The sequence below is a fragment of the Rhinatrema bivittatum genome, chromosome 8 (assembly GCF_901001135.1).
Source record: "Rhinatrema bivittatum chromosome 8, aRhiBiv1.1, whole genome shotgun sequence".
Taxonomy (NCBI): Eukaryota; Metazoa; Chordata; class Amphibia; order Gymnophiona; family Rhinatrematidae; genus Rhinatrema; species Rhinatrema bivittatum.
The window spans coordinates 241,150,481-241,176,064 of record NC_042622.1 but is presented as its reverse complement, the minus strand read 5'-3'; the positions used below and the strand labels follow the sequence as shown (position 1 = coordinate 241,176,064).

Genomic DNA, 25,584 nt, shown 5'->3' with positions numbered 1-25,584 from the left:
TATTGACAACATTTGTGCCCTGAGGAGGGGAAGAAAAATGAACATTCTAGTTCATGTTGGTCAGTTTAACAGTTTGTGCCCTACCGCTCTATCTCTTTATCATTGCCCTCCCGCCTGAACTTCTCGATGTACTCCTTGCTACATTTCTCCTGCATCTGACACTGCTCCTCGAAGATCTTGATGGTTTCGTTGAAAGCCTCAATTGCAGTTCGTTTCATCTGGAGCTCCTGAAAGTGAGAACGAACATGAGGTGGATCATGGTATGGGATTAGAAAGATTTTGGGGCATCGTCACATGGAAATGGAGAAGAGACACCAGGCCCCACCCGGTCTGCTCTTTTCCAAGTGCTCACTCTGTAGTCCTACGTACTAGATCTCTGATGTCTATTTCATGTCATTTCACTAAAGCTGGGGGGAAGGAAGGGGGCTCCTTTTTCTAGAGCCATGCAAAATCAGTATAAAGCTTGGAAGACGTATTCATGATCACAGGACCCTGGGCTACAGTGCAGCCAGGAGAAAACGTAAAATGCTAGCAAGTGTCCAAAGGGACATAAAATGTGAGGACACATAAGGATCATGACCCCCATCCAGTCTGTCCAATTTCAATCCTAATGCAAATACCAGTTGATTTTGGCTTTCCCTGTTGCTTCTTCACAGAAATCCGCTGTGCTTATCCACAACCCCTTTTGAATTCTCCCCACCACTTCCACTGGGAAGCCGATCCATTAAGGATTTTGGGGGTTGCCCATACCTGGATCTCCAGCCACCAAGACACTTGGGTACCAATGTGTCTACAAACAAGCCTGGACAAGTCCCTCTGTGGGCTGTGGGTGTGCAGAGGGGGATACGCTTAGGGGAAGGTGTGAGCATAGGGAGTCACTGGAGCTGACAGAACAGGACGTACAGCTGAAGACAAAAATACATTTTCAAAAAGGACGTGCCTGAGTCAGTCAGGGAGCAAAAGTGTGCAAAAGTACCTGTAACGTCCGTGTGTACTCATCATACAATACGTCGTATTCACGGTTCTTCTCCTGGTATTGCTGGTGATAAACCTTCAGCTGTTCTCCTACTGCCTCAATGCTATTTTCCTTAACAATCTGGTCCTGCAGAGAAAAGACAATTTAAAAAAATAAAAACTTTAAAAGGAATTGTTCTGAGGTTGTTTTTTCCAATGGGTGTAAGTGCCCAATTCTGTCCCATCAAAAAACAGATTAGGACTGAGTGCCTTAAGTTCATTAGACACCTAAATTTAAGGTCCTGAAAAATGGGTGGCTGCAAGGTATGGAAAGTGAAGGGCTCAGGGCAGATTTCCAGCATTAGGAGCCTAACCGAAAATTAAGACCCTAAATCTGACAAAGTTTCAGTTTAAAACTGAGACGTCTAAGCACAGCTGAAATGTCAGCAGATTTAGGAGCCCAATATTCAATCCCACTTAGCCAGTTAATTGGTACTGTTTGAATATTCAGGCACGGTCAGTGGCTGCAATTTCACTGGCTTCCATCTGGCTAAAATTTAGCTAAGTGAGGGGAGGGGCAGGAACACATGTCCGACTAACTTAGCCAGATGAGTGTCGATATTCAGCATTATCTGGTTTACATGGATAAATCTTTTACTGCTAATTGGCTGTCCTAAAGATAACTGGAGAAACTTATCTGGCTAATTATAAGATAGCTGAGAATATTCTGCGGCACAGCTGAATATCTCAACCAAGTTAGTAGGATAAAATTTATCCAGCTAAACTGTGCAGCCAGATAGCAGCCAAGGTTATGTGCTCTGCGTCCTTTGAATATCAGCTTCTATCTTTAGATAGCACTGAAGTACATGTCATGCTTTGGGCATCATCTTGAATTTTTCCTAAATCCGGAACCAGCAGTCAAAATGGTGAAACCAAAACCTGCCCTCCCCAATAAGACCCCACGCTCAACAGCAAATGTTTCTAGTTCCTTTCAGCGACTTCTCCCTGCTTGACCTCACCTGCTGGTACTTGGAAATTGGGTAGAGAAGTTTGGTGTCCAGTTTGGCGTTGTATTGTGCCAGAGACTCGTGTCGGTAATGGTTGATAAGCTCTACAACTGACGTGAAGGTCAGAGGCTCAGAAAATCCGTAGTGTTCCTCGCAGTGGAAAATCTTAATTAGTTTGTTGTTGCCGCCCTTTCTGTGGAGTCATGGAGTTGGGGGGGGGGGAACCAAGTGAAAATAGTCATGAGTGTTACTGCACAATGCAAACCACAATGGCAATAATCTGCTTATGTAACATTAACAGAATTATATGGGTAACAATCACATGTGGCTACCAGTTGAATCTTGGTGGGCTGCAATACTTTTTACTGAACCATTCAGAGAGTTGACCAAAGACAGAATCTGCACAGGATCTTTTGTGACCACATGGATCCCACCTTTGGAAGTTACTAGGATATCATTTGACACATGGCCATAGACAAGCGCTTTTGACAAACCAAGGACACAAGTAAACAAAGCAAAGTTTACCATGGTTGCAGGCCCCATTATAACCGATTTGATCCAACCCTAAGCTATATGTCTTAAATCCAATGTAAAATCAGAAACATCTAACTGAGGACAAGGACAATTATGCATTGTTTATACAACAAAATTAATCACTTTTCTCTTATTTTTTGTTTAAGTTTTCCATCATTCGTAGATATGTCAGGCTGCAGTAGAATTTTCCCCCTTTGCAGTTATGACTGCCCAAGAAGGCGAAGCAGATTGGCTGATGCAAGCATTCCATCCTCCAGCACCAAATATAAAACAGAAGTACTGGACTCCCTCACTACCCCACACAGCGACAATTCAGACACGCCACAGCTTTTATCGGCATGATACTGCTTCTGGTCACCCTACTCTATAGCTATACAGAACAGGGTGGGGGGTGGGAAAGGAATATTGGTTCTTACCTGCTAATTTTCGTTCCTGTAGTACCACGGATCAGTCCAGACTGCTGGGTTATGCCTGCCTTCCAGCAGATGGAGACAGAAAAACTTGTGAGGCACCCCCTCTCTTAGTCTGGTGTGCCACCTGTGATCCTTCAGTATAATCCATATTATAGCAGAATGAAACATATCATAAAACCAATCTTAATAACCAATAGCTATATCAAACAGTAGCTTAATGAAAACTGTGTAAACTATGTACATGGAGGGAGTACTTTTATAGTCAACTTTAATCCTGTCCTCCTCTTCAAAATGTTCTTCAGAATGAAAAGGACAAAATATGACACTGAACAGACTCTCCAGGCACCATGGGCGGGCTTCTGGACTGATCCATGGTACTATAGGAATGAAAATTAGCAGATAAGAACCAATTTTCCTTTCCCTGTACATACCCAGATCAGTCCAGACTGCTGGGATGTACCCAAGCTATCAGCGGTAAACGAAGTTGCAACTGCTGGGACAGTGGACTCCAGCGAGAGAGCAATGCTGATTGAAGATGACGCATATGAGCAAAAGCCCACGGTACCAGCTGAAGCGTGGACGCCATCGATCCCAGAACCTGCAAGTAATCCCAGGCCCTGGGCCGAAGCATGGACCTGAAGAATTCTACCTGGGTAACCAATTTGGAAATCCTCTCTTCTGTAAGAAAAACCTTGCCCAAGACCATATTGAACCTGGCCCCCAGAAACTCCAAGGACTGGGAAGGAATCAGATGGCTCGTCGGGATTGACCACCCAGCCTAAGGAGGTCAATCTCTGTAGCACCCTCTGGACCGCAGCCCTACATAGGGCTTCCGACTTTGCGCGAATCAGCCAGTCGTCCAGATAGGGATGCATCAATATGTCCTTGCGCCGTAGGGCCGCCGCCACTACCACCATCACCTTGGTGAAAACCCAGGGCGCCATCGCTAGACCACACGGAAGAGCACAAAATTGGAAATGTGGTCCAAGGATCGCGAACCGCAGGTATTTCTGGTGATCCGGATGGATGGGTATGTGCAGATAAGCCTCAGTCAGGTCCAATGACGCTAGAAACTCTCCCTTGTGTACGGATGCTATCACCGAGCGCAGAGTTTCCATGCGAAAACGAGGTACCTTCAGCGCCTGATTGACCTTCTTCAAATCGAGAATGGGGCAAAACGTGCCTTCCTTTTTCGGCACAATAAAATACATTGAGCAACGCCCGGACCTGAGCTCTCTGGCCGGAACCGGAATTATGGTGCCCAGATCCTGTAAGCGCTGCAGGGTGTCTTGTACCGCTTGATGCTTTTGACGGTACGCGCATGGTGACACCATGAAGCAGTCATGGATTGGATGTGCAAAATCTAAAGCGCAGCCGTGTTCGATTATACTTTGATACATTGATCCGATGTTACAGTGGACAGCCTGCCTCCTGTTCTTGGAACCGAGGAGTGAACTGGCCGCACTTCATTGAGAGGACTTGGGACCCCCATGGGACTGGGGAACTCCTTCCCTGGCGGGCTGCCGGCCCCGAAAGGACTGGTTCCATGTATTTTGGCAGCTTTGCCCCTGGCGGAGAGAGGAACCGGTGGACCGGGAGAAGCGAATCAGTCGATTCCCCCGAAATCTCGCCGGCTGAGGAAGAGAGCCTCTCGTCCTTGGTCTGTCCTCGGTAACTTATGGACCTTGTTCTCCCACAGCGACTTTATCATATCTTCTAACTGCTGCCCGACAGCAGTCTCCCCTCGAAGGGTAGAGAACTCAAATGCGCTTTGGAGGAAACATCCGCTGACCAATTCCACAACCATAGGAGGCGTCGTGCAGAGACCGCCGAGACCATCGTCCTCCCAGAGGTCCGTAAAAAATCATAAAGCGCGTCCGCACTGTAAGCCACCGCAGCCTCCAACCGCCCAGCCTGCTGAGCCTGGGCGTCCGAAAGGGCCATGGATGCCTGCAAATCCTGAACCCAGTGGAGACTGGCCCGCTGTGTAAAACTGCTGCATATAGCGGCCCGGACCCTGACTGCGGACACCTCGAAAATCTTCTTGAGCTGGACCTCCAACTTGCAGTCCTGCAAGTCCTTCAAGGCTGTGGCTCCCATCACCGGAATAGTCGACTTCTTCGTCACAGCAGAAACGGCCGCATCCACCTTTGGCACTCTCAGCAGATCCAGCGTGTCCTTTGGGAGCGGATACAATTTATCCATGGCCCGACTTACCTTCAAACCCAGATCAGGAGTGTCCCACTCCTTAAACAAAAGGTCAGACATAGATAAGAGGAACGGGAAAGACCGAGCCGAACCTCTGAGTCCCAGCATCACTGGATCCATATTAGCGCCAAATCGGGTATTATCCTGAGGAACCTCAATTCTCAGCTCCTTCAGGATGACCGGGATAAGGGGCCTCAACTCACCCTTTCAGAACAAGTGGACCACCTTAGGGTCATCACCCTCCACCGGAGGCGAGCCCATGTGCTTGGTCGGCTGAGGTAGAGCATCCGGATCCTGATCTGGAGCCTGAGGCAGAGACTCTCCCTCATCAGACTGATCTGAAGAATTGCTGTCCACCGCGCAGATCATGGACCGAAGTGGACACTTCACCTTCGGCGCTCTGCTGGCTTTTGGCCCCTGAACCCGCTTTTGGGCTGAAGAGGACCCATCCCATGGTCCAGTTGATGCGGGCGCCTTGAGGGCCGCCTTGGGCCCCTGAGACTTCACCGCCTTGCGAGCCTTAAAAGCCTTGTGCATTAAAAACACAAAATCAGAGGTGAACGATGAAGACCCGTCTGAGTCGACCCCCTTCGTCGTCCACTACAGAATCCTCCACAGCCCCATCTAGGCCGGCCCCCCCAGGTACGCTAGGCCGCGGAGACAACGAGGGGGGGGAGCCCTTCCCCCATAGCTGTTCTCTCCTGCTCTCAACATTCTTAAAATGGCCTCCATTCCTGTGCTGAGCTGGAACGGATCCGGGGCCTGCCGCGACAAAACTGGGACCCCCAGCTCCCCGACACGATCGCGGGTCACTGCTCTTCAATTTCACAGAGGCAGCAACCCCCGAGGACCCCTCTCCCCCCAAACATTCCGTGCAAATGCCGGCTCGAGAGAGTCGCACGCACTGCCACATGCAGCACAGGCCGCACCACACAGCATGAGCAGCAGCCTAAATTTAGCCTGGCAGGAGAGAGGAGCGGCGAAAACAAAGAAATACCCGATCAGGAGCTGTCCGCTGTCTGAACCCGATCGCACGCTACACCCGCGGAGAGAAGGCTAGGCCAGCAGAGCAGGAGAAATTTAAAGAAACAGAACCCCTTTATTATTATTTTTTTTTAAACCTGTACAAGGTGTAACTGAAGGCGAGAGCCCGAGACCCCCAGGATCACCTGCAGTGGGAAGTTACAGGGTCCTCAACCCTCTGCTCCAAAGCCTCTATTACCAGGGGGGATGCCCCACCAGGACCTGGCAACCCCCTGGGAGGCTAGAAAGGGGAAACTGAACCTGACCGTTGCCTAACAAGAATAACAACTAAAGGCACAGCCAAAACCTGACCAAAAACACCAGACTCCAGGACAGCACCTGCCACCTAGATAGTCTGTCAGTATTCTTCTGTTTCCAGCAGGTGGCTGGAAACAGAAGAATACTGACAGACTATCTAGGTGGCACCTCAGGGCTATACGACAGAGTCCACAAAAACTTCTCTGTCTCTGTCTGCTGGAGGGGGAAGTAAAACCCCAGGAGTCTGGGCTGATCCGGGTACGTACAGGGAATAAGAGTTTTCCTTTAATGGGAAGAATTCCCAACTGGGATTTGGAAGAAACATCAGCGGCCCAGTTGCGGAGCCACAGGAGTCTCCTGGCAGAAACCGCTGAGGCCATCGTGCGCGAGGAAATACGAAGGTGGTCATATAAGGCTTCTGCGATGTATGCAACGGCCGCCTCCACCCTCTCTGCCTGCTCCGCCTCCGCCAGGGGAAGCTCCTGCATGGTGAGCAACTGTTGCACCCATCTAAGGGTTGCCCTTTGCATGAGACTACTACTACATTCTGCTGCCCAGACGCCAAGCGCTAAAACCTCAAAAATCCGTTTAAGAAGGACTTCAAGCTTCCGATTCTGGAGGTCCTTAAGAGCAGCAACACCTGCCACCGGAATAGTCGTCCGCTTGGTGACAGCCGAAACGGCCGCGTCCACCTTAGGAACTTTAAGGATGTCCAAAGACTTCTCCAGCAGTGGGTAGAGTTTTTCCATGGCTCGACCTACTCTTAGACTGGCCTCCGGAGATTCCCACTCCCGGGTCATGAGCTGCAGCAGCATCGGGTGAAAAGGAAAGGTCTTAGGAGGGGCTCGAAGCCCCGAGAGGACGGGATCTACAGTGGTAGGCTCTGAACTTGGCTGCGGAGCCTCAATCCCCAGCTCTTTCAGAACATGTGGAATCAAAAGATCAAGCTCCTCTCTTCTAAATTATCTGAGGACCCGCGGATCATCTCCCTCCACTGGGGCGGACCTATCAGCTTCCTTGTCCACATCCCCGATGAGAGGGTCCTGCGATGAGGGATCTGGCTGGTCGGGAACCGGAGTCCCCGACTCATCCGAAGCTCCACAGACTGTCTGAACCCTGGAGGATTCCTGGACAGCATGAGAGTCTGGCAACCTTTGCTGGTGGAGGCTCTGACGACTACAAATCAGCCTCTGCCTCCAGATATGCCTTGTGCAACAATAGCACAAATTGAGATGAAAAGGGGTGATGTCTTTTTAAGGCTCCCCCCGGGGGCTGGCCCGGACCAGGGTGGGATGCAGGCACTGAGTCCCGAGGCCTGACAGGGCTCAGATTCGGTGGGGAAAGCGGGGGAGGGAAATCCCCTCCCCCAACGCATAGCCCTGGATCGGAGCGTGGTGGAGCCAAGATGGCCGCAGTTCCTGCGCTGGCCGGGGACGGGGCAGGCCGAGGCCTCCGAGTGTGCAGATTCTTTCCTGCACCTCGAGGTCGATGCTCTGATGCCATTCCCAGACGCCCCCAATGGACCGTCACCGCCCGGAAGGCATCTGGAGCAAAGGCCATCGAGGGAGAGCCGCACAGCCGGCTCCCCGCATGCAGAGCAACACGATCCCCGCGGCATCCCCACTCGGAGCTGCAACAGCAAAAATAAAAACCTGGTGAAATCGCCCCTCCGGAGGTCCGGGAAACCTGGCCGCAAAGCGTTACCTTTCTTTTTTTAAAAAGAAACACTGCACTCAACCAGGGGAAAAAACAGGAAGGACATCTCTGGGACACCAATATCGGCTCAGGTCGCACCCGAGGAACTGAAGCGTCTTTGGATGCTAGGGGGAGGGACCGTCCCACCGGTAAATCCCCCTACTCACCGGTAGAAAGGACCAGCTCCGGGCAAGCTGGCTCACAGGGTCTCCAACCCCAGCCGTGCCTCTACCAAGGGGGATAGCCTGGAGAGGACTTGCACTGCTCACCTCCTGAAAAAGAACTTTCTTTTTATTTTTTTTTTAAAAGCTTGATCTAGCCAAAGGTAAAAATTTAAAGGCACAACAACCTTCTTTCTCTTATTATTTATTTTATTTTTTTTTTTTAAGATCAGGACCGCAGGTTCTGCCACCTTTATCTGCTGGAGACAGAGAAATACTGGTGGCACACCAGACTAAGAGGGGGTGCCTCAAATTTTTCTCTGTCTCCATCTGCTGGAAGGGAGGCATAACCCAGCTGTCTGGACTGATCCAGGTATGTACAGGGAAATTAAATTTAAAATAAAGAACAAAGACTGGGACTTTCCCAGGAAGAAAATATTCCCGCCGAGTGATGACGGAGAGGAGCCAGAAACTGAAAAACTGGGCAAATGTTGAAGATAATTCTCTTCCTATACCACAGTGATCTCCTCTGCTGGGGTTTATTCCTTGCTAGCTTGTCACAGGATGTGGCCTGAAGTGGAAGCAGAGTTAGTATTTGTAGAACGTAAAACAATCACAAGCAATCTAAGTGCTTTAACAGTGACGCAGCTTTCAGACAAAAATCTGGCACGCCACGAGGTAGGGGGAGAGGCAGGACCAGTGTCCCAGAGTTGCGCCAGAGTCAAGGGACTGAGCAAATCCTGGAACACTAATAAGAGACCAAAGTGGCATTAAAGTCGCCTGTCCTAAGGCGGAAAGGACACTTGGTGTTTCACCTTTATTGGCCCATCTTCAAAAGAGCACCAACTCCAAACAATTTATATGGTGATGATAGAGGGGAAGCTTGTTTTCTTGTCTATACTGATCCAAAGGCAGCCTCTGACGGGCTGGATTGGATTAGACTATGACAACGACGCAGCCCAAGCTAAGCCATCATGAGCTACCTGGGCCGATGCATCATCAGGAGATGAAAGCAGAGCCTGGAGTGCTAGCCACGGATATGCCTGAATTGCTTCTCTCCCCACCTCCCACCCTCTTCACTACATGTGCTGGAGAACAAGCACTACATAAAACACTACAGAGGTAACGTTCAAAAGCATTTACACACTTAAAACTGGGTTTTAAACAAGTAGGCTTTTGAAAATTGCATTGATATATGCCTTTGAATTGTCAATAGGTTTTACAGGGGTAAATGCACTAAGTGGTAAGTGCATCAATGGGCTTTTGAAATTACTACGATACTTGCTACTTTTTGAACATTACCCCCCTATGGCACATCCCTACAAGTATCCAGTCTTAAGGCCATATCGCCCAAGTCACAGCTGTGTTCACCTGAGGGTGAGAGTATATTCCCCCTGAATTTTACTGGACGCATCTCTGACCAGGAAGGTCCCATCCGGTGTGTCACGCAGTTTCTCATTCACCTCCTCTCTGAAAGAAAAGAACAGAACGCAGATTTGAAGCAAAACCACACAAATCCGATTTAAGTTCCCCTTTTTCTTCTACTGCAAGCTTCATTAAGGAGGACCCTGGCATTATCTGACATTCTTTTGGCCACTGACTACTGTAGCTTCTTGCCCAAAAAAGGCACACAGCACGTGGTTGCCACATATCCAGCTTCTAGTGGTATCTCTTATGTGTCCACACTCCAGCTTAAATTACTTTCATTAAAAAATATATATATATATATATATCTTAAAAAATTAACTGCTCCAAATTCCTAATAGAAGTAGACTCCTAACAAGTCTTTGTCCAAAAAGGAAATCCCATGAAAAGCTCATTTTAAAATACAATTTTATATCCAGGGTCAGCTCGGTGGTTCAGTAGAGGACTTGGGTTCAATTCCCAGTCAGACCTTCTCTCTCCAAGTCAGCCAGAGATGCTGTGCAGGCAGCACTTACAGCCCTGGGGAGGGATAAAGCGTTCCAGACGCTGCAGAGTTCTATCCTGCCCACTTATTCCATGTTTTAAGGAAGTGAAGGACTGTAAAGCAATTTTTCAAATCACTTTCATCTGAATTAGTGTAGCTACTCCAGCTCCTCAGGCTGGCAGGAGCTGTGGAGGAGGCATTAACAGCACCCTCCCCAAATGCTATAACCAAAAACCTCTGGGGGGGGTGTCCTAGACTCTGCTCCACCCACGGACTGGGTCAGGTCCACACATGTACTAGATTCTGGAGAGAAATGCAGGGCCCGCCTCTCAGCCACAGAGGCTGGGTTGATCAGGAAGGGAGAGACAGATATACAATTGCGGAGGGAGGGGGGACAGAGGCTGAGGAGATGGGGGAAGATTCTTTCAGGAATGAAGATCTGAGGTGCCACGGGCCAAGTTGGGACTGGCTCTAACTGAACAAGCTGCCAGCAAAGCCACCCTGCCCCACACGAAACCCAATAAACGTGTGCTACCTAAAGATTAATCCCAACGTTGAAAAAAAAAAAAAAAAAAGCAGGAGCTTAACAAAACCTTTACCGCATCAGGGAATTAAGCAGAACTGTCAACCCGAGTCTAGATTACCTGGAAATTTCACCCCAATACCATTCTGCTTCCTGGAGCGATATGCCGGGGGCCAGGTGACTACCACTACCGTTAGTCAGGGTGTTTGCCAACGGCTTCGTTTTGGGCGGCTTAGGAGGGAGGGCTGCAAAAAAAGCCAAGAGACATTACATAACCTGCCATGTTCATGAAATCCATTTAATCCCATGTTTTATTATTCTTGTATTACGTTTCTTAAACCAAATCAGTTTGGGATGGGAGAGGACACAGCATCAACTATCAGCCTGCCTTAGGAAGCTATGTTATTTTCCCCCAGTTCTAGCCGACAGGTTTCCCCCTGCAAAACAAAAACTTTACAGAGGTCAAACTTCCCCTCCACCCCATTCACAAGAAATTGGAGGTGGGGAAAAGGGGAATAATATGATAACTCTGGAAGTCCGTTATCTGACACTGCAGAACAGCGTCTGTGGCGAGTACAGCTAACGAGTTTACATAAAACACGCCACTAAGTTTCAAGCATTTCAACTTCTCTTGCAGTTGACATAGGAGAATTTGTCAACTTTCTAATCTCCGCCCACTTCGGGACCTGTGCACCAATGTTTTCAATTTCCTCATGCGTTCCACCATCTTTCAAACCGATGCAGATGGAGAACTGCATTCATGGGGGGCCACCCTCAAACTAGAGCACACGGGACCGGCTCATGCTACCTGGTGGAGGCTGCTCCTGCTGGGACTCCCAGGTTGGAATCAGCAGCTCCAGCACCAAAGCTGAGTAATCTGGGCCTGGCTCGGGGCTGCGGAGAGGAGTTAAAAAAAAATGAACAAACAGAATTAAACCTTACAATAATCCTTTCAGACACACATGCGGAGTCATCGCAAATGCACTTTAAAAGAAAATAAGAACGTTTTAAGTAGCAATAAAATTGGAACAAATCATTGCTTTCACAAAACATCACACACCACCCATATGGTCTGCGCAGTGCCACAGAGACGATCAGGGATTTAACTCCCCCCCCCCCCCACCCCCGCACACTGTGTGTCATTTAAAAAAGGAAACAAAAAAAACCAAGTGTAGAACACAAATTGGGGAAATATATTTAACAACTGTTTCACAAAAGTCTTATTTTACATGATGCCAAAAGAATGTCTTCTTACTCGTACCCAGCACCAGACGGTCTGAGCAGCAGAGAACCAAATATTTCTCCCAGCATTCTTGGGGTCAGGCCATTTTTCTCCGACTGCAGACACACTTTGCTAAAATGCCTGAGCAGGAACTGGAGGGTTAATACGTTCTGGAGTGGGATGGCGGAGGACTTGAGAAGCAGCAGGAGCTGTTGCCTGCAGTTTTCACGCTGAGAAACTTCTGGATTGGAAGAAATTAAGAATAATTAAAAAAAAAAAAACCCCACAAAATTACAGACATTCCCAATTTCAGGGGCAAGAATCAAAAAGGTTTTACGTTGGTAAATGTGTGCTTACCCATGTGAAAATGGAGTTTGGACACCGCCACCCATATGAACGCAGCTAGGAATACACAGGCTGAATGACAGTGAGCAGCCACAGGAAAGCAGAGGCGAGGGATCTAATTCTGAAAGCCCTGCGTATACTTTCGGGCATGCACTTTGCATCTGCTTCAATGTAAGTGGAACGCATGGGGGCAACTCTGCACCCGAAGTGCGAGTGCTGATCTGAATTTTCAAAAGAAACCCCTGCGAAGACTCTACCTTTGAAAACTGGCTAGCAGGTCACCCTCACGGGATTTAATCATTTCATCTCCCCCCCTCCCCCACTGCACTTAGTTATTGTAATATAAGCTAAACAAATTTTATTTGGGCAAGAAAGGTTTCTGAGAAGTTATCCATTTAGAAATGGCTACCTGGCGATATCCATCGCCATATGCAGCTAAATTCTAGCCACAGAAGTCAGGGACGTTCCAGGGGCGGGAGGCATTTCTGGGTGGAGCAGAATTAGCTGATGTTCAGAGTTAGCTGCTTAAATCTATGTAGCTAACTCTGATCGGGCCGTAGGGCTGCCCTAAAGTTAGCCGGTTAAACGTAACTGGCTAATTTTAAGATAGCCGGGTACATTCAGCGGTACAACTGCGCCACTGAATACACCCTGCTGGTTAACCAGATAGCTTTATCCGACTAACTAGCTGAGCTGTATAGCGGCTGAAAATGAATCCCTTAAAAAAAATACACCACCATGCATGAGTCTGCCCATGGCATCTGAGCTCTGGTCAGGCAACAATGCATTAAAAATTCTAAAATGTTAAAAATGCTACAGACAGATGGGATGGATGCTACCACCTGACTGGCCACTGAGATGGTACGACGACATTATTCCCTGCATAGTGATCAGCAGAAAAGGGCACTGGCATGATATTTAAGGTAGGTTTCCAAACTAAACAGCAGTGAACCCCCATAATACAAGTACTACAGCACACAGAGACTTGCAATTCCCAAGATTTGATGGAAATCTGGGTCGTTGCATTGTTTGTCCTTTTACTTCTGAATGCAACAGAGCTCCACTGTAGCTCAGTGTTCTGTTTAGAGATGTGACTACCTCATCCCGAACCAGATTAGAAAGCCTCCGCTCTCTTTCAGAGATGCTCCCCCTTTTAGCAATACATGCCTACTCACCCTGTAGTGCGTGAAGGATCTCGCTGTGCACGGGTGCAGGGATTACAGGTTTCGGCAGGTCTTGCAGGTAGCCCTTCAGTGCTTCCGCCAGGGAATGCACATCAAACTGCTCCAGGTCTCCCAAAACCACATCTAGGAGAAGTGAGATAAAATAAATACATCACTCATGATGCAGCTTGTGGCCTCCAAAGTCTGAAGGTTAACTATCCTGCATTATTACCCTGTGCAGCTGTCACTGGAAATGCCCCCAATTTTTACACCTGGATACATCTTCCAGTCCTGGCAAATCAAACCGAACCTCTCCTTTTTTTTTGGTTAAAAACAACCCTGATACTACACCCTCCGCCTCCCTTTATTTTTTTTTCTTGCCTCTCTCTCTCCTTCATGAGTAATCTTACAAAGGTGATTCAAGCCCACTGCACTGGGTCAAACCTGGAAGGGAAGCAGAGGTCAGCAGGTGCTGCACCCATACTGTAAGCCTCTCTCTTTCCACCTCAACCCTGGGAGTGTTAAGAGCTCCTAAAATCCATCAGCACAAGCCGGATAACTTATCTGATTAAGTCTGGTCACACCAAAGAGCTGTCCTTAAGTTAGCTGAATACAGTTATCCGGCTAACTTTGAGATAGCTGGCTATATTTAATTGTGTGGCTGCATTATTAATTCCCTGTACATATCCGGATCAGTCCAGACGCCTGGTCTCATACATTCCTGCCAGCAGGTAGGGACAGAGAAAAAAAACTTGCCTGACATTGCTACATAAAGCCTGGTGCCACCTGCAGTTCCCTCAGTATAGATCTGTATTTTCTCTGTCTCTAGCAGATGGTACAGGGTGCTCTACCTGCAGTTCTGCGGGTTTTTTGTTTTTAATGCTTTTCTTTTGAGCCTTCCTCCCGGGGGTTTTTGTTTTTTTCCTTTGGATTCCTGGTGGGCCCTACCTCGTCCGGTAGAGGCAGACGGGCTGGGTGTTATTCCCTTTTGTGAGCCGTCTGTGCGCATCTGGTTGTCCAGATCCCTCCCTCATGAGGCCGCCCAGGCGGCTGCAGGCTCTCCAGGGATTTTTTCATTCCCTTATGGCTGCGACTACCTGTTTCTTTTAGTCAGGTTTTTAGCTCTCAGTGTATTTTTCCATAAAGTTAAAAAAAATAAAAAATCAAAGGCTGTTTTTTTTCTGGCAGACGGCAGCACAGCTCTGAGGGCGACTTCCCCCCCGGTAAGATCAGCTCTGGGGTGAGGGAGTTCAACGGTTGTTGCAATTATGAATTCCTAGAGTATGGGATTATTTGCAGGTCTTAGGGTCTATGACTTCAACCTTGGAGTTGGTTCCCTGGGCTTTTCTCCATATGAGGCCATTGCAGAGGGCGTTTTGGTGCTTTGGAAGCCGAACTCAGAGGAGTTTTACCTGCCCCTGCTCCTGGAGGGGGAGGCCAGGGAGAGTCAATCTTGGTGGCTTCAGTCAGTCAATCTTCTCTGCGGAATGGACCTCGAGGTCCCGAATTGGGTGGTGGTGATTACAGACACCAGACTACCCGGCTGGGGGTGTGGGGGGGGGAGGGGCGGTTTGTCAGCGCCATTCTGTCCAGGGCATTTGGTCTACGAAAGTGTCTGCATGGTCTATCAACTGGTTGGGGACCAGGGCAGTGCGGCTTGCATTGAGGGAGCTCTTGCCACTAGTGAAAGGTCGCTCGGTCCGGATCCTGTCAGACAATGCGACGTCAGTGGCGTATATCAATCGGCAGGGGGGTACCAGGAGTCAGGCGGTAGATCAGAAGGCTCAGCTCTTGATGCGTTGGGCAGAGGTCCATCTAGAGTGGATAGCGGCGTCGAAAATGTCCAAGCAGATTTTCTCAGTCACATCTGCCTAGACCCAGGAGAGTGGGAGTTGGCAGAGACCGTGATGCAGCTCATCCGGAAACTTTGGGGGGGGTCTCCTCACGTAGATTTGATGGAGACTCTTCAGAATGCCAAAGCTGTACACTTCTTCAATTGAAGGAGACAGCCCGGGGCCGAAGGCGTCGACACGCTGGTTCTACTTTGGCCGCAGGGGGTTCTGCTTTACGTGTTCCCTTCTTGGCCTCTAGTGTGCAAAGTGCTGTGTTGCATCTAGAGACATCACAGGGAAGAGATTCTGGTTGCGCTGGAGTGGCCTTGGCGTCCGAGGTTTGCGGATCTCATCAACATGGCAGTGGATGGTTCGGTTCTCAAGGGCCTTCTTCGGCAGGGTCCCATATTTTCCGACCAAGTCGATCACTATTGTCTAGCAGCTTTGCTTTCAAAAGGCAGGGGTTAAGGAGTAAAGGTTATCCAGAGTCGGTCGTCACCACTTTGAGGCAGGCCATGAGGCAATCTACTAATCTGGCTTATGTTAAGAGTCTGGTGGATTGCTCATGGGGTTCATGCCCTTCGGTCCTCCATCCCTGAGATTTTTTGTCTTTTCTGCAGGAAGGTTTTGCTAAGGGTCTATCTCTGAGTTCCTTTAGAGTTCAAGTGGCCGCCTTGGGCTGTCTGTGGGGTAAAGTTGGTGATTCTGCTATTTCAGCTCTTCCGGATGTGAGAAGGTTTCTCAGGGGAACAAAGAATTTGAGGCCTCCAGTTCGGAAAGTGTGTCCATCCTGGAACATGAATCTAGTTCTACGGGGTCTTTGTTCAGCGCTGTTCGAGCCTTTGCGGAGGGCGACGCTGAAGGACTTGACTCTCAAAGTGGTTTTCTTGAAAGTGATTTGTTCCACTAGGTGGATTTCAGAATTACAAGCTTTGTCCTGTCGGGATCTATTCCTCCAGACTCAGGGGTCTCGTTGAGGACGGTGCTTTTCTTTTTACCGAAGGTCGTTTCCGCGTTTCATGTGAACCAGACGGTGGAGCTTCCCGCTTTTCTGGAGGGGGAGGTGTCTGCTCCTGTTGCGAGAGAACTCAGGAGATTAGATGTTCACTGAGCTCTTTTGCGCTATCTTGACTAATGATTTCAGGAGATCTGATCATCTTTTTGTCTTGTGGAGCGGTGCGAGCCAAGGTTCTAAAGCTTCCAAGGCAACTATAGCGTGCTGGTTGAAGGAAGCTATTGGTTCCACTTATATTACTGCAGGGCGGCAGGTTCCGGAGGGCTTACATGCTCATCCTACACGGTCTCAGGCGACCTCCTGGGCGGAGGCACAATTGGTATCTCCTCAGGAGATTTGCAGATCTGCAACTTGGAAATCCTTACATACTTTTGTGCGACACTATCATCTGGATTTGGCAGCTTCTAGGTCTCCTTTTGGCAAAAGAGTTCTGTGAGCAGGACTCTCCAGGTCCCACCCCATTTAGGGAGCTTTGGTACATCCCAGGTGTCTGGACTGATTCAGGTATGTACAGGGAAAGGAAAATTGGTTCTTACCTGCTAATTTTCGTTCCTGTAGTACCACGGATCAGTCCAGAACCCGCCCGTTTTTCCTGGAGGTGGAGAGTCGCTCACTCAGCTGTAGTTTTGCCTTATGCGTACAGATTCATAGCAGCCTGTTTATAGTTTTTCACATTGACAAGAAGTTTCAGGTTTTACTTTTTTTCTATTGATTCATTGGATTTGAGAGTTGCAATTTTTTGCTTGGGTGCAGATCTATACTGAGGAACTGCAGGTGGCACTAGGCTTTATGTAGCAGGGTCAGGCAAGTTTTTTTTCCTTGTCTCCACCTGCTGGCAGGGATGTATGAGCCCAGGCGTCTGGACTGATCCGTGGTACTACAGGAACGAAAATTAGCAGGTAAGAATCAATTTTCCTATATACCTCCAAAGTTAGCCAGATATGTTTATCTGGCTAAATCTTCTATCTGGACAGTGACTGAATATGTATCCCCACTATTTTAAATTCATACTTTTAGATTATGTCACCAGTTTGCTTGCATATCATTGCTTATCTCAAGTATCTGTTCTACATCGAGTTTTATTATGCCTGTGCCTAATATGTAATTCACTTAGAACAATTAATGTTGACAGAGGTGGAAAATAAAACAGTTCGAACAAATAAACTGAAATAAATTCTCAAAGGGAGAAGCACTCGTGAAAACTGCCCCGAAACAATGTGCATGGATTTGAAAAAGTGTGTGTTATTTCCCTCCCACAATTTAAACACCCCATCCCCCAGGAAATACCTCTTCTAGGTGGGTAAAAGTGTGCATGCCATGGAAACCCTATGCATGCTTTTAGCTGTGTGGGAGGGAGGGTCATTTTCAGCCTGGCCCGAGAAAAAAAAAAATCAGGGTAAATGGCTTTTGGAAACCACCTTTCCAGTTAATCAATACTTTGATCAGTTTGGATAAGTGTCACCAGTGTCCATCGAGGCAGTATCCTGGATCCCAGGGATTAGCACGCAGTGGTCGCTCAAAGCAGGAACAGAAAAGAGTGAGAGAGTGTGTGTGTGTGTGTGTTTCTCTCTATATATAGATTGATTAGGAAGAGTTTACAGCTCCCATGCAATCTGAGGAAAAACCAGGCCTGGATCAGCCTTGTTCCCCTCCCTCGTCCTTGGAGCTATACAGCCACCCTTAACGTTTGACCCATCTGAATGCGAACTGCCACCTGCCTACACACAGCCGGGAAGAAAACCGCCTTTGTAGAAACAGAAGGAGGAGATGTGACCCCTACCAGCACACCTTCCACATGAACACAGCCCATTTTGTGACATAATGAAAGACTGCCACGGTCCACCACAACTCCTCATGTTCTTTAAAGATTCCTCCCCTCCCCCTCTACATTGTGCTCAGCAAAATATGCTTCTTTCTTCCTCTCCCCACTCTCGCCCCAATGGTTAAATTATATTCATCTGAAAAGGATGTGAAAGCACTCCTCCAGTAAGGACTGTTTTTATGTAAGCTTAATGACAAAGGGTGCCCAGGCTCCTAACAAAAAAAAAAAAAAGCTCCCAAACTCACCTTGAGAATACGAAATTAAAAAAATCAAAACGCTTCAGAGCAGGAGAAGGAGGAGCACAGAGGCTGCCCTTAATCCTCTCCATCTGAAAGGGACTTGGATCTTTCCAGCCTCCCCTTCTCCCCCTCATCCACAAACCTCGGTACAGATCTGGTTCCTACCAGTTTTCAGAGCCTGTCTCAGTTCGGAGCCAGCCACGGAGGAGCCAGATGTGCGGTACAGCAGCTCACTGTCCAAACCTGTAGGAAAAGGTCAGCGGGAGGTTATAAATCAGCTCTCCAACTGTACTTAAAACAAGGTCTCCTGGACCAGGCGTTAAATCTTTGGCCCAAGAAAGCGCTGGGAAGAGAGGGGAGGAGTGGCTCCAATGCACCACAACCTTAAAACGAACTAAAGACAGTGCCACCAGTTTAATTTTGTAAGTCAAGCAGGAGCTATTGTAGGATAATAAATACTGTAAGCCGCAGACGAAGGGTTACACGTTAGCTATGAACACAACTAAACTCCGTCAAGTGGGTGGATGGCCCCAGCGCATCAGTTTGAAAGATTAAAGAGTGGGGAATGTTAGGAACACGTATCAGCTACTGCGGAGGCCGTACTGGGTAAAATATACTTTGTAGTAATAAAAGCAGGTCTCTCATCATAGCGCTTGCGCTCAAATTTCAATTTATACTACCATGTTAGGACTGGGACTCGCGCCGCCTACCTGGGAAGGACAACTGCCTGAAGCACCCCGTGCTGGGATCTGACTCTGCCCAGGCACAGGGTCCTCATGCAGAGGTTGTAGAAAGCGCCAAGCCACAGCCAACACCATTCGGGGATTGGCAGCGTCCGCAGACGGGCAAGCTCTCGCACACCCACTGGCCAGAAGTCGTGCTATCGGCATCCTGCCAAATCAGAGCTCCTCTCTGCCTGGCTTACATCTGCTCACATGCCTGTAAACGTGCATACAGAAAGGGAGCGCTCCCGCGGAGTTAACACTGCCATGGGGCTGAGCGGGAAGTTATATCACTAACAGAGAGACAAGACCCCATTTCCCCAATTATAAGAGGTCTTTCTATTTTTAAAAGTTATATCTTTATTTATTTTTACTGGGGGCGGTGGGGCAGAAGGACCAGTACAAAAAAAACCAAGGTGTTTCATCAACACAAAATCCCACATCAGGGTCAATAGTAAGGTCTGCCCTTCTCCTGGACAGCTGATGACACCAGGCAAAAAGATGCATCCAACCACATCTGCAGTCAGGGCTGACCACCGACATGAGACAAAAGCACAAATCTCCTCCGGGTCCGCGCTCTCTTCTGAAGGCTAGTAGGGGAAGAAACAAAAGCATTGCTCTATGCCCATGGTTGAGAACAACGTATTGCTGTGGAACTTTGACGACCCCGGTGGAAATCTGCTCCCTCTGCCATTTGGGTGTAGACTGTGTGAGGTTTTCTTTACAATGCTTTTAATAAATATATCTAGATCAAAACTGTATCACCAAACCTCAGGACCTTGACACAGACCTGCTGCAATCTAATGACACATCACAGTTGGTTTTATGGGACAAGAACCAATGCAGAAAGGCTACCTACGATACAAATAATCATACACCTCTGCTCAAAGCGAAAACTAGAATTCCTCTCTCCAGCAGCTCCTTGTATGGTTTTCTCCCATCCTTTTGGCTGTGATCTGCTCTTGGACAACCCACTCCCCCCTCTCTTTTCTCCCCCACCCCACACACTTGATTTGGATCCTACTGGCCAGTACCAGGGTTCTGTTCACGGCATCAGCAGCCCCGGTATGCTGTCATCTAGTATACTGGTAATGTCAGAGCTAATAGTGTGTGTGTGAGTGTGCGAGAGTGAATGTGCGCGCGAGAGAGAGAGAATGAATTGGTGAAACTCTTCCGAAGGTAAGAAAGCAGTGGGACCAGTGAGGGGTTGAAACCAAAGAGTTTCAAAACTGGCATCTTAATGGTACCAAACACAACCAATGTGATTTGCGTGCCATGCAGAAGACAGGTACCTCTACATTTTCTTGTACGTGCATGTGGTCGAGGTGGAGTGGAAATATGGCTTTTCTGGACACTACAGCTTTCCTCTGGGGCTCTTACCTTTCTTCTCAATGGCTTCCACCAACTTCAACAGTATCGGAGGTGCATTTTCGGGAGGGGAGAATTGTTCTGTTAAATCTGGCAACAGTATACCTGTTTTAAAAGAAAAAAAAAAAAAGGATATGAGGAGTGTTTGGTGGGGGATGGGGAAAAAAACCCCTTGTTGGAATAAGCCTGGATATTCATTGGTTCAGATTTATCCTTGCAGAACACCCTGAAATTCAATATATCCTAACAGTGTTTACATTCAAAACCAGTGTATAATCACACAGATCAATGTGTAGAGTTTACCACCTATGTATATTGACATTCCTTGGTTTGCTCTGAGCATCTTAACTAGACTGTAAACTCCACAGAGCAGGGATGTCTCTAATGTGTGTCCTTACTGTGCCACACACGTTTTAGTAGCACTTTTTTATTAATAAACAGTACTAGTAATAATATATATATATATATTCACAGTTAATGTCAGGGACCAAGTTGTAATGTTTTGACCTGCGCCTCCCCCTTGATATACACATAGAAACATAGAAACATAGAAATGACGGCAGATGAAGACCAAACGGCCCATCCAGTCTGCCCAGCAAGCCCCACACATCTTTTCTCTCATACTTATCTGTTTCTCTTAGCTCTTGGTTCTATTTCCCTTCCACCCCCACCATTAATGTAGAGAGCAGTGATGGAGCTGCATCCAAGTGAAATATCTAGCTTGATTAGTTAGGGGTAGTAGGGGTAGTAACCGCCGCAATAAGCAAGCTACACCCATGCTTATTAGTTTTACCCAGACTATGTTATACAGCCCTTATTGGTTGTTTTTCTTTTCCCCTGCCGTTGAAGCAGAGAGCTATGCTGGAAATGCGTGATGTATCAGTCTTTCTCCCATGCCGTTGAAGCAGAGAGCCATGCTGGATATGCATCGAAAGTGAAGTATCAGGCACATTTGGTTTGGGGTAGTAACCGCCGTAACAAGCCAGCTACTCCCCGCTTTGTGAGTGCGAACCCTTTTTTCTTCTCCCCTGCTGTTGAAGCAGAGAGCTCTGCTGGATGTGTGAAGTATCAGTTTTTCTTCTCCCCTGCCGTTGAAGCAGAGAACTATGCTGGATATGCATTGAAAGTGAAGTATCAGGCTTATTTGGTTTGGGGTAGTAACCGCCGTAACAAGCCAGCTACTCCCCTCTTTGTGAGTGCAAATCCTTTTTTCCATATTTCCTCTTGCTGTTGAAGCTTAGAGTGATGTTGGAGTCACAGTAACCATGTATATGTTTATGGAATAAGGGTATTGTCTCCAGGCAGTAGCCATCATTCTGGCGAGTCCCCCACTCTTCATTGGCGGCCTCTTGAATTTATGGATCCACAGTGTTTATCCCACGCCCCTTTGAAGTCCTTCACAGTTCTGGTCTTCACCACTTCCTCTGGAAGGGCATTCCAGGCATCCACCACCCTCTCCGTGAAGAAATACTTCCTGACGTTGGTTCTGAATCTTCCTCCCTGGAGCTTCAAATCGTGACCCCTGGTTCTGCTGATTTTTTTCCTACGGAAAAGGTTTGTCGTTGTCTTTGGATCATTAAAACCTTTCAAGTATCTGAAAGTCTGTATCATTTATTTTATTTATTTTATTTATTTGTGTTTTTCTATACCGGCATTCACGGGAGTACGTATCATGTCGGTTTACATAAAACAAGGGGTGATCAATACATTATAACTACATAACTAAAACATAAGAGTATACATTACAGGAGTATAAACAAGTGCACGGAAGAGAAAGTTACAATAAAACAGGGGTTATTCTAACTGGGATTAGAGTTAAAGGAAAGATAAACAAGTTTAACAAGAAGTAAAACATTGTAGTGATTGGTTTGTAGTGTCTGATTCAGTTAGAAGAGAATGTTCAATTAAATAATTGTTCTTTTAAATAAATATTTTATTTGATAGAAAATGTTCAGTATTGCTGTATTTGATTTTGCTGCAATTGATGGAAGTGAATCCTTAAGGGTCTGGAAATGCTTTCATGAACATATCACCTCTGCTCCTCCTTTCCTCCAGGGAGTACATATTTAGATTCTTCAATCTCTCCTCGTACGTCATCCGATGAAGATCCTCCACCTACCTGGTCGCCCTTCTCTGTACCGCTTCCATCTTGTCTTTGTCTTTTTGTAGATACGGTCTCCAGAACTGAACACAGTACTCCAGGTGAGGCCTCACCAAGGACCTGTACAAGGGAATAATCACTTCCCTTTTCTTACTCGATATTCCTCTCTCTATGCAGCCCAGCATTCTTCTGGCTTTTGCTATCGCCTTGTTGCATTGTTTCGCAGACTTCATATCATTAGACACTATCACCCCAAGGTCCCTCTCCTGCTCCGTGCACATCAGCCTTTCCCCCCCCATCGAATACAGTTCATTCGGATTTCCACTCCCCATATGCATGACTTTGCACTTCTTGGCATTGAATCTCAGATAGGCATTGAATCTCAGATAGGCTTTGCCCACATTCCTATAAGGTTCCATGTAAAGGAGGGGGGAGGGGCCTGAAATAGTATCCTCCCTAATCCGATGACAGAAGAGAGAAAGTACATGGAAAAGATTTTTAAAAGCCCGCTAGGTGAGGCTGAAGAAATGTACAAAAGGGAACGCTGTCATTCTGAAATTACTTGCAGTGCACTCGAGGTGGGGGGGGGGGGGGCGGATTATTCAAACTATCCGCATTGGGACAAATTCCACGGGAACGTTTAACCCGTGGACCCTGCACCACTTTTCAAAGAGAAAAGCACGCATGCACTTTGGCTTTGAAACTTGCTGAGGGGTTACAAATTGTCCATAGGACACTCACACCTGCTTTTTCCACATATGCCCATACGCATGTTATTTTCCTTCCCCCCACTCCCGCCCCCACCTCCCAACATCCAACCTAAACATGCCCCCCCCCCCCATATCGCATCCAAAGCCACGTGCATGGAGGAGCAGCATGCAGAATGAACTACACTGCGTGATTTTCAGACGGCCAGCATGTGTGGGTAATTCATTGTTTGCCCACATCAATGACTGAAAATTGTCTTGCCCGTGGGCAAATATGGAATGGCCTTTCAGGGGAGGTGGCGGAAACAAACACAACAGGATTCAAGAAAGCCCAAGATAAGCATCTCTAGTTACAAAGAACCGAGGAGAAAGCCAGAGACCAACTGGGGTCAATCACATTACACCAGGAAATAAATCAGGTAGACAGGAAGGCCTTAAGAACATAAGAACATGCCATACTGAGTCAGACCAAGGGTCCATTAAGCCCAGTATCCTGTTTCCAACAGTGGCCAATCCAGGCCATAAGAACCTGGCAAGTACCCAAACATTAGATAAATCACAAGCTACTATTGCTTATTAATTACCGTAATAGCAGTTTATGGATTTTCCATCTAGGAACTTACCCAAACCTTTTTAAAACCCAGCTACAATAACTGCACTAACCACATCCTCTGGCAACAAATTCCAGCACTTAATTGTGCATTGAGTGAAAAAGAATGTCTTCTATTTATTTTAAATGAGCTACATGCTAACTGCATGGAGTGCCCCCTAGGTCCTTCTATTATCCGAAAGTATAAATAACCGATTCATATTTACCCGTTCTAGACCTCTCATGATTTTAAACATCTCTATCATATCCCCCCTCAGCCGTCTCTTCTTCAAGCTGAAAAGTCCTAACTTGGATTTTCAGAAGGCGTTTGACAAAGTTCCTCATGAGAGGCTTCTAGGAAAAGTAAAAAGTCATGGGATAGGTGGCGATGTCCTTTCGTGGATTGCAAACTGGCTAAAAGACAGGAAACAGAGAGTAGGATTGAATGGGCAATTTTCTCAGTGGAAGGGAGTGGACAGTGGAGTGCCTCAGGGATCTGTATTGGGACCCTTACTGTTCAATATATTTATAAATGATCTGGAAAGAAATACGACGAGTGAGATAATCAAATTTGCAGATGACACAAAGTTGTTCAGAGTAGTTAAATCACAAGCAGATTGTGATAAATTGCAGGAAGACCTTGTGAGACTGGAAAATTGGGCATCCAAATGGTAGATGAAATTTAATGTGGATAAGTACACGGTGATGCATATAGGGAAAAATAACCCATGCTATAATTACACAATGTTGGGTTCCATATTAGGTGCTACAACCCAAGAAAGAGATCTAAGTGTCATAGTGGATAACACATTGAAATCGTCGGTGCAGTGTGCTGCGGCAGTCAAAAAAGCAAACAGAAAGTTGGGAATTATTAGAAAAGGAATGATGAATAAAACGGAAAATGTCATAATGCCTCTGTATCGCTCCATGGTGAGACCGCACCTTGAATACTGTGTACAATTCTGGTCGCCGCATCTCAAAAAAGATATAATTGCGATGGAGAAGGTACAGAGAAGGGCTACCAAAATGATAAGGGGAATGGAACAACTCCCCTATGAGGAAAGACTAAAGAGGTTAGGACTTTTCAGCTTGGAGAAGAGACGACTGAGGGGGGATATGATAGAGGTGTTTAAAATCATGAGAGGTCTAGAACGGGTAGTTGTGAATCGGTTATTTACTCTTTCGGATAGTAGAAAGACTAGGGGGCACTCCATGAAGTTAGCATGGGGCACATTTAAAACTAATCGGAGAAAGTTCTTTTTTACTCAACGCACAATTAAACTCTGGAATTTGTTGCCAGAGTATGTGGTTCGTGCAGTTAGTATAGCTGTGTTTAAAAAAGGATTGGATAAGTTCTTGGAGGAGAAGTCCATTACCTGCTATTAAGTTCACTTAGAGAATAGCCACTACCATTAGCAATGGTTACATGGAATAGACTTAGTTTTTAGGTACTTGCCAAGTTCTTATGGCCTGGATTGGCCACTGTTGGAAACAGGATGCTGGGCTTGATGGACCCTTGGTCTGACCCAGTATGGCATTTTCTTATGTTCTTATGTTCTTTAGTCTTTCCTCATAGGGGAGCTGTTCCATTCCCCTTATCATTTTGGTCGCCCTTCTCTGTACCTTCTCCATCGCAATTATATCTTTTTTGAGATGCGGCGACCAGAATTATACACAGTATTCAAGGTGTGGTCTCACCATGGAGCGATACAGAGGCATTATGACATTTTCCTTTTTTTTTATTTTTTTTTTTAATTTATAGTTTTTGGAGATA

The 25,584-nt window shown here is 47.1% G+C and overlaps 1 protein-coding gene across 2 annotated transcripts in view; it reads right to left on the bottom strand.

Annotated features, from left to right (window-relative positions):
* The window catches only part of PIK3R2 (phosphoinositide-3-kinase regulatory subunit 2), a 183,069-nt gene that overhangs the window by 40,104 nt on the left and 117,381 nt on the right, over positions 1-25,584 (bottom strand). The window contains exons 3-12 of one of the 2 annotated variants that reach the window (XM_029614323.1): positions 20,426-20,518; positions 18,489-18,566; positions 13,428-13,559; positions 11,941-12,148; positions 11,494-11,579; positions 10,807-10,930; positions 9,625-9,723; positions 1,974-2,154; positions 977-1,102; positions 85-227 (exon numbers count right to left, since the gene is read on the bottom strand). In XM_029614323.1, coding sequence (XP_029470183.1) covers positions 85-227; positions 977-1,102; positions 1,974-2,154; positions 9,625-9,723; positions 10,807-10,930; positions 11,494-11,579; positions 11,941-12,148; positions 13,428-13,559; positions 18,489-18,566; positions 20,426-20,518 — 1,270 coding nt within the window. The remainder of the gene's footprint in view (positions 1-84; positions 228-976; positions 1,103-1,973; positions 2,155-9,624; positions 9,724-10,806; positions 10,931-11,493; positions 11,580-11,940; positions 12,149-13,427; positions 13,560-18,488; positions 18,567-20,425; positions 20,519-25,584) is intronic. The other variant, XM_029614324.1, reaches the window with a different exon arrangement.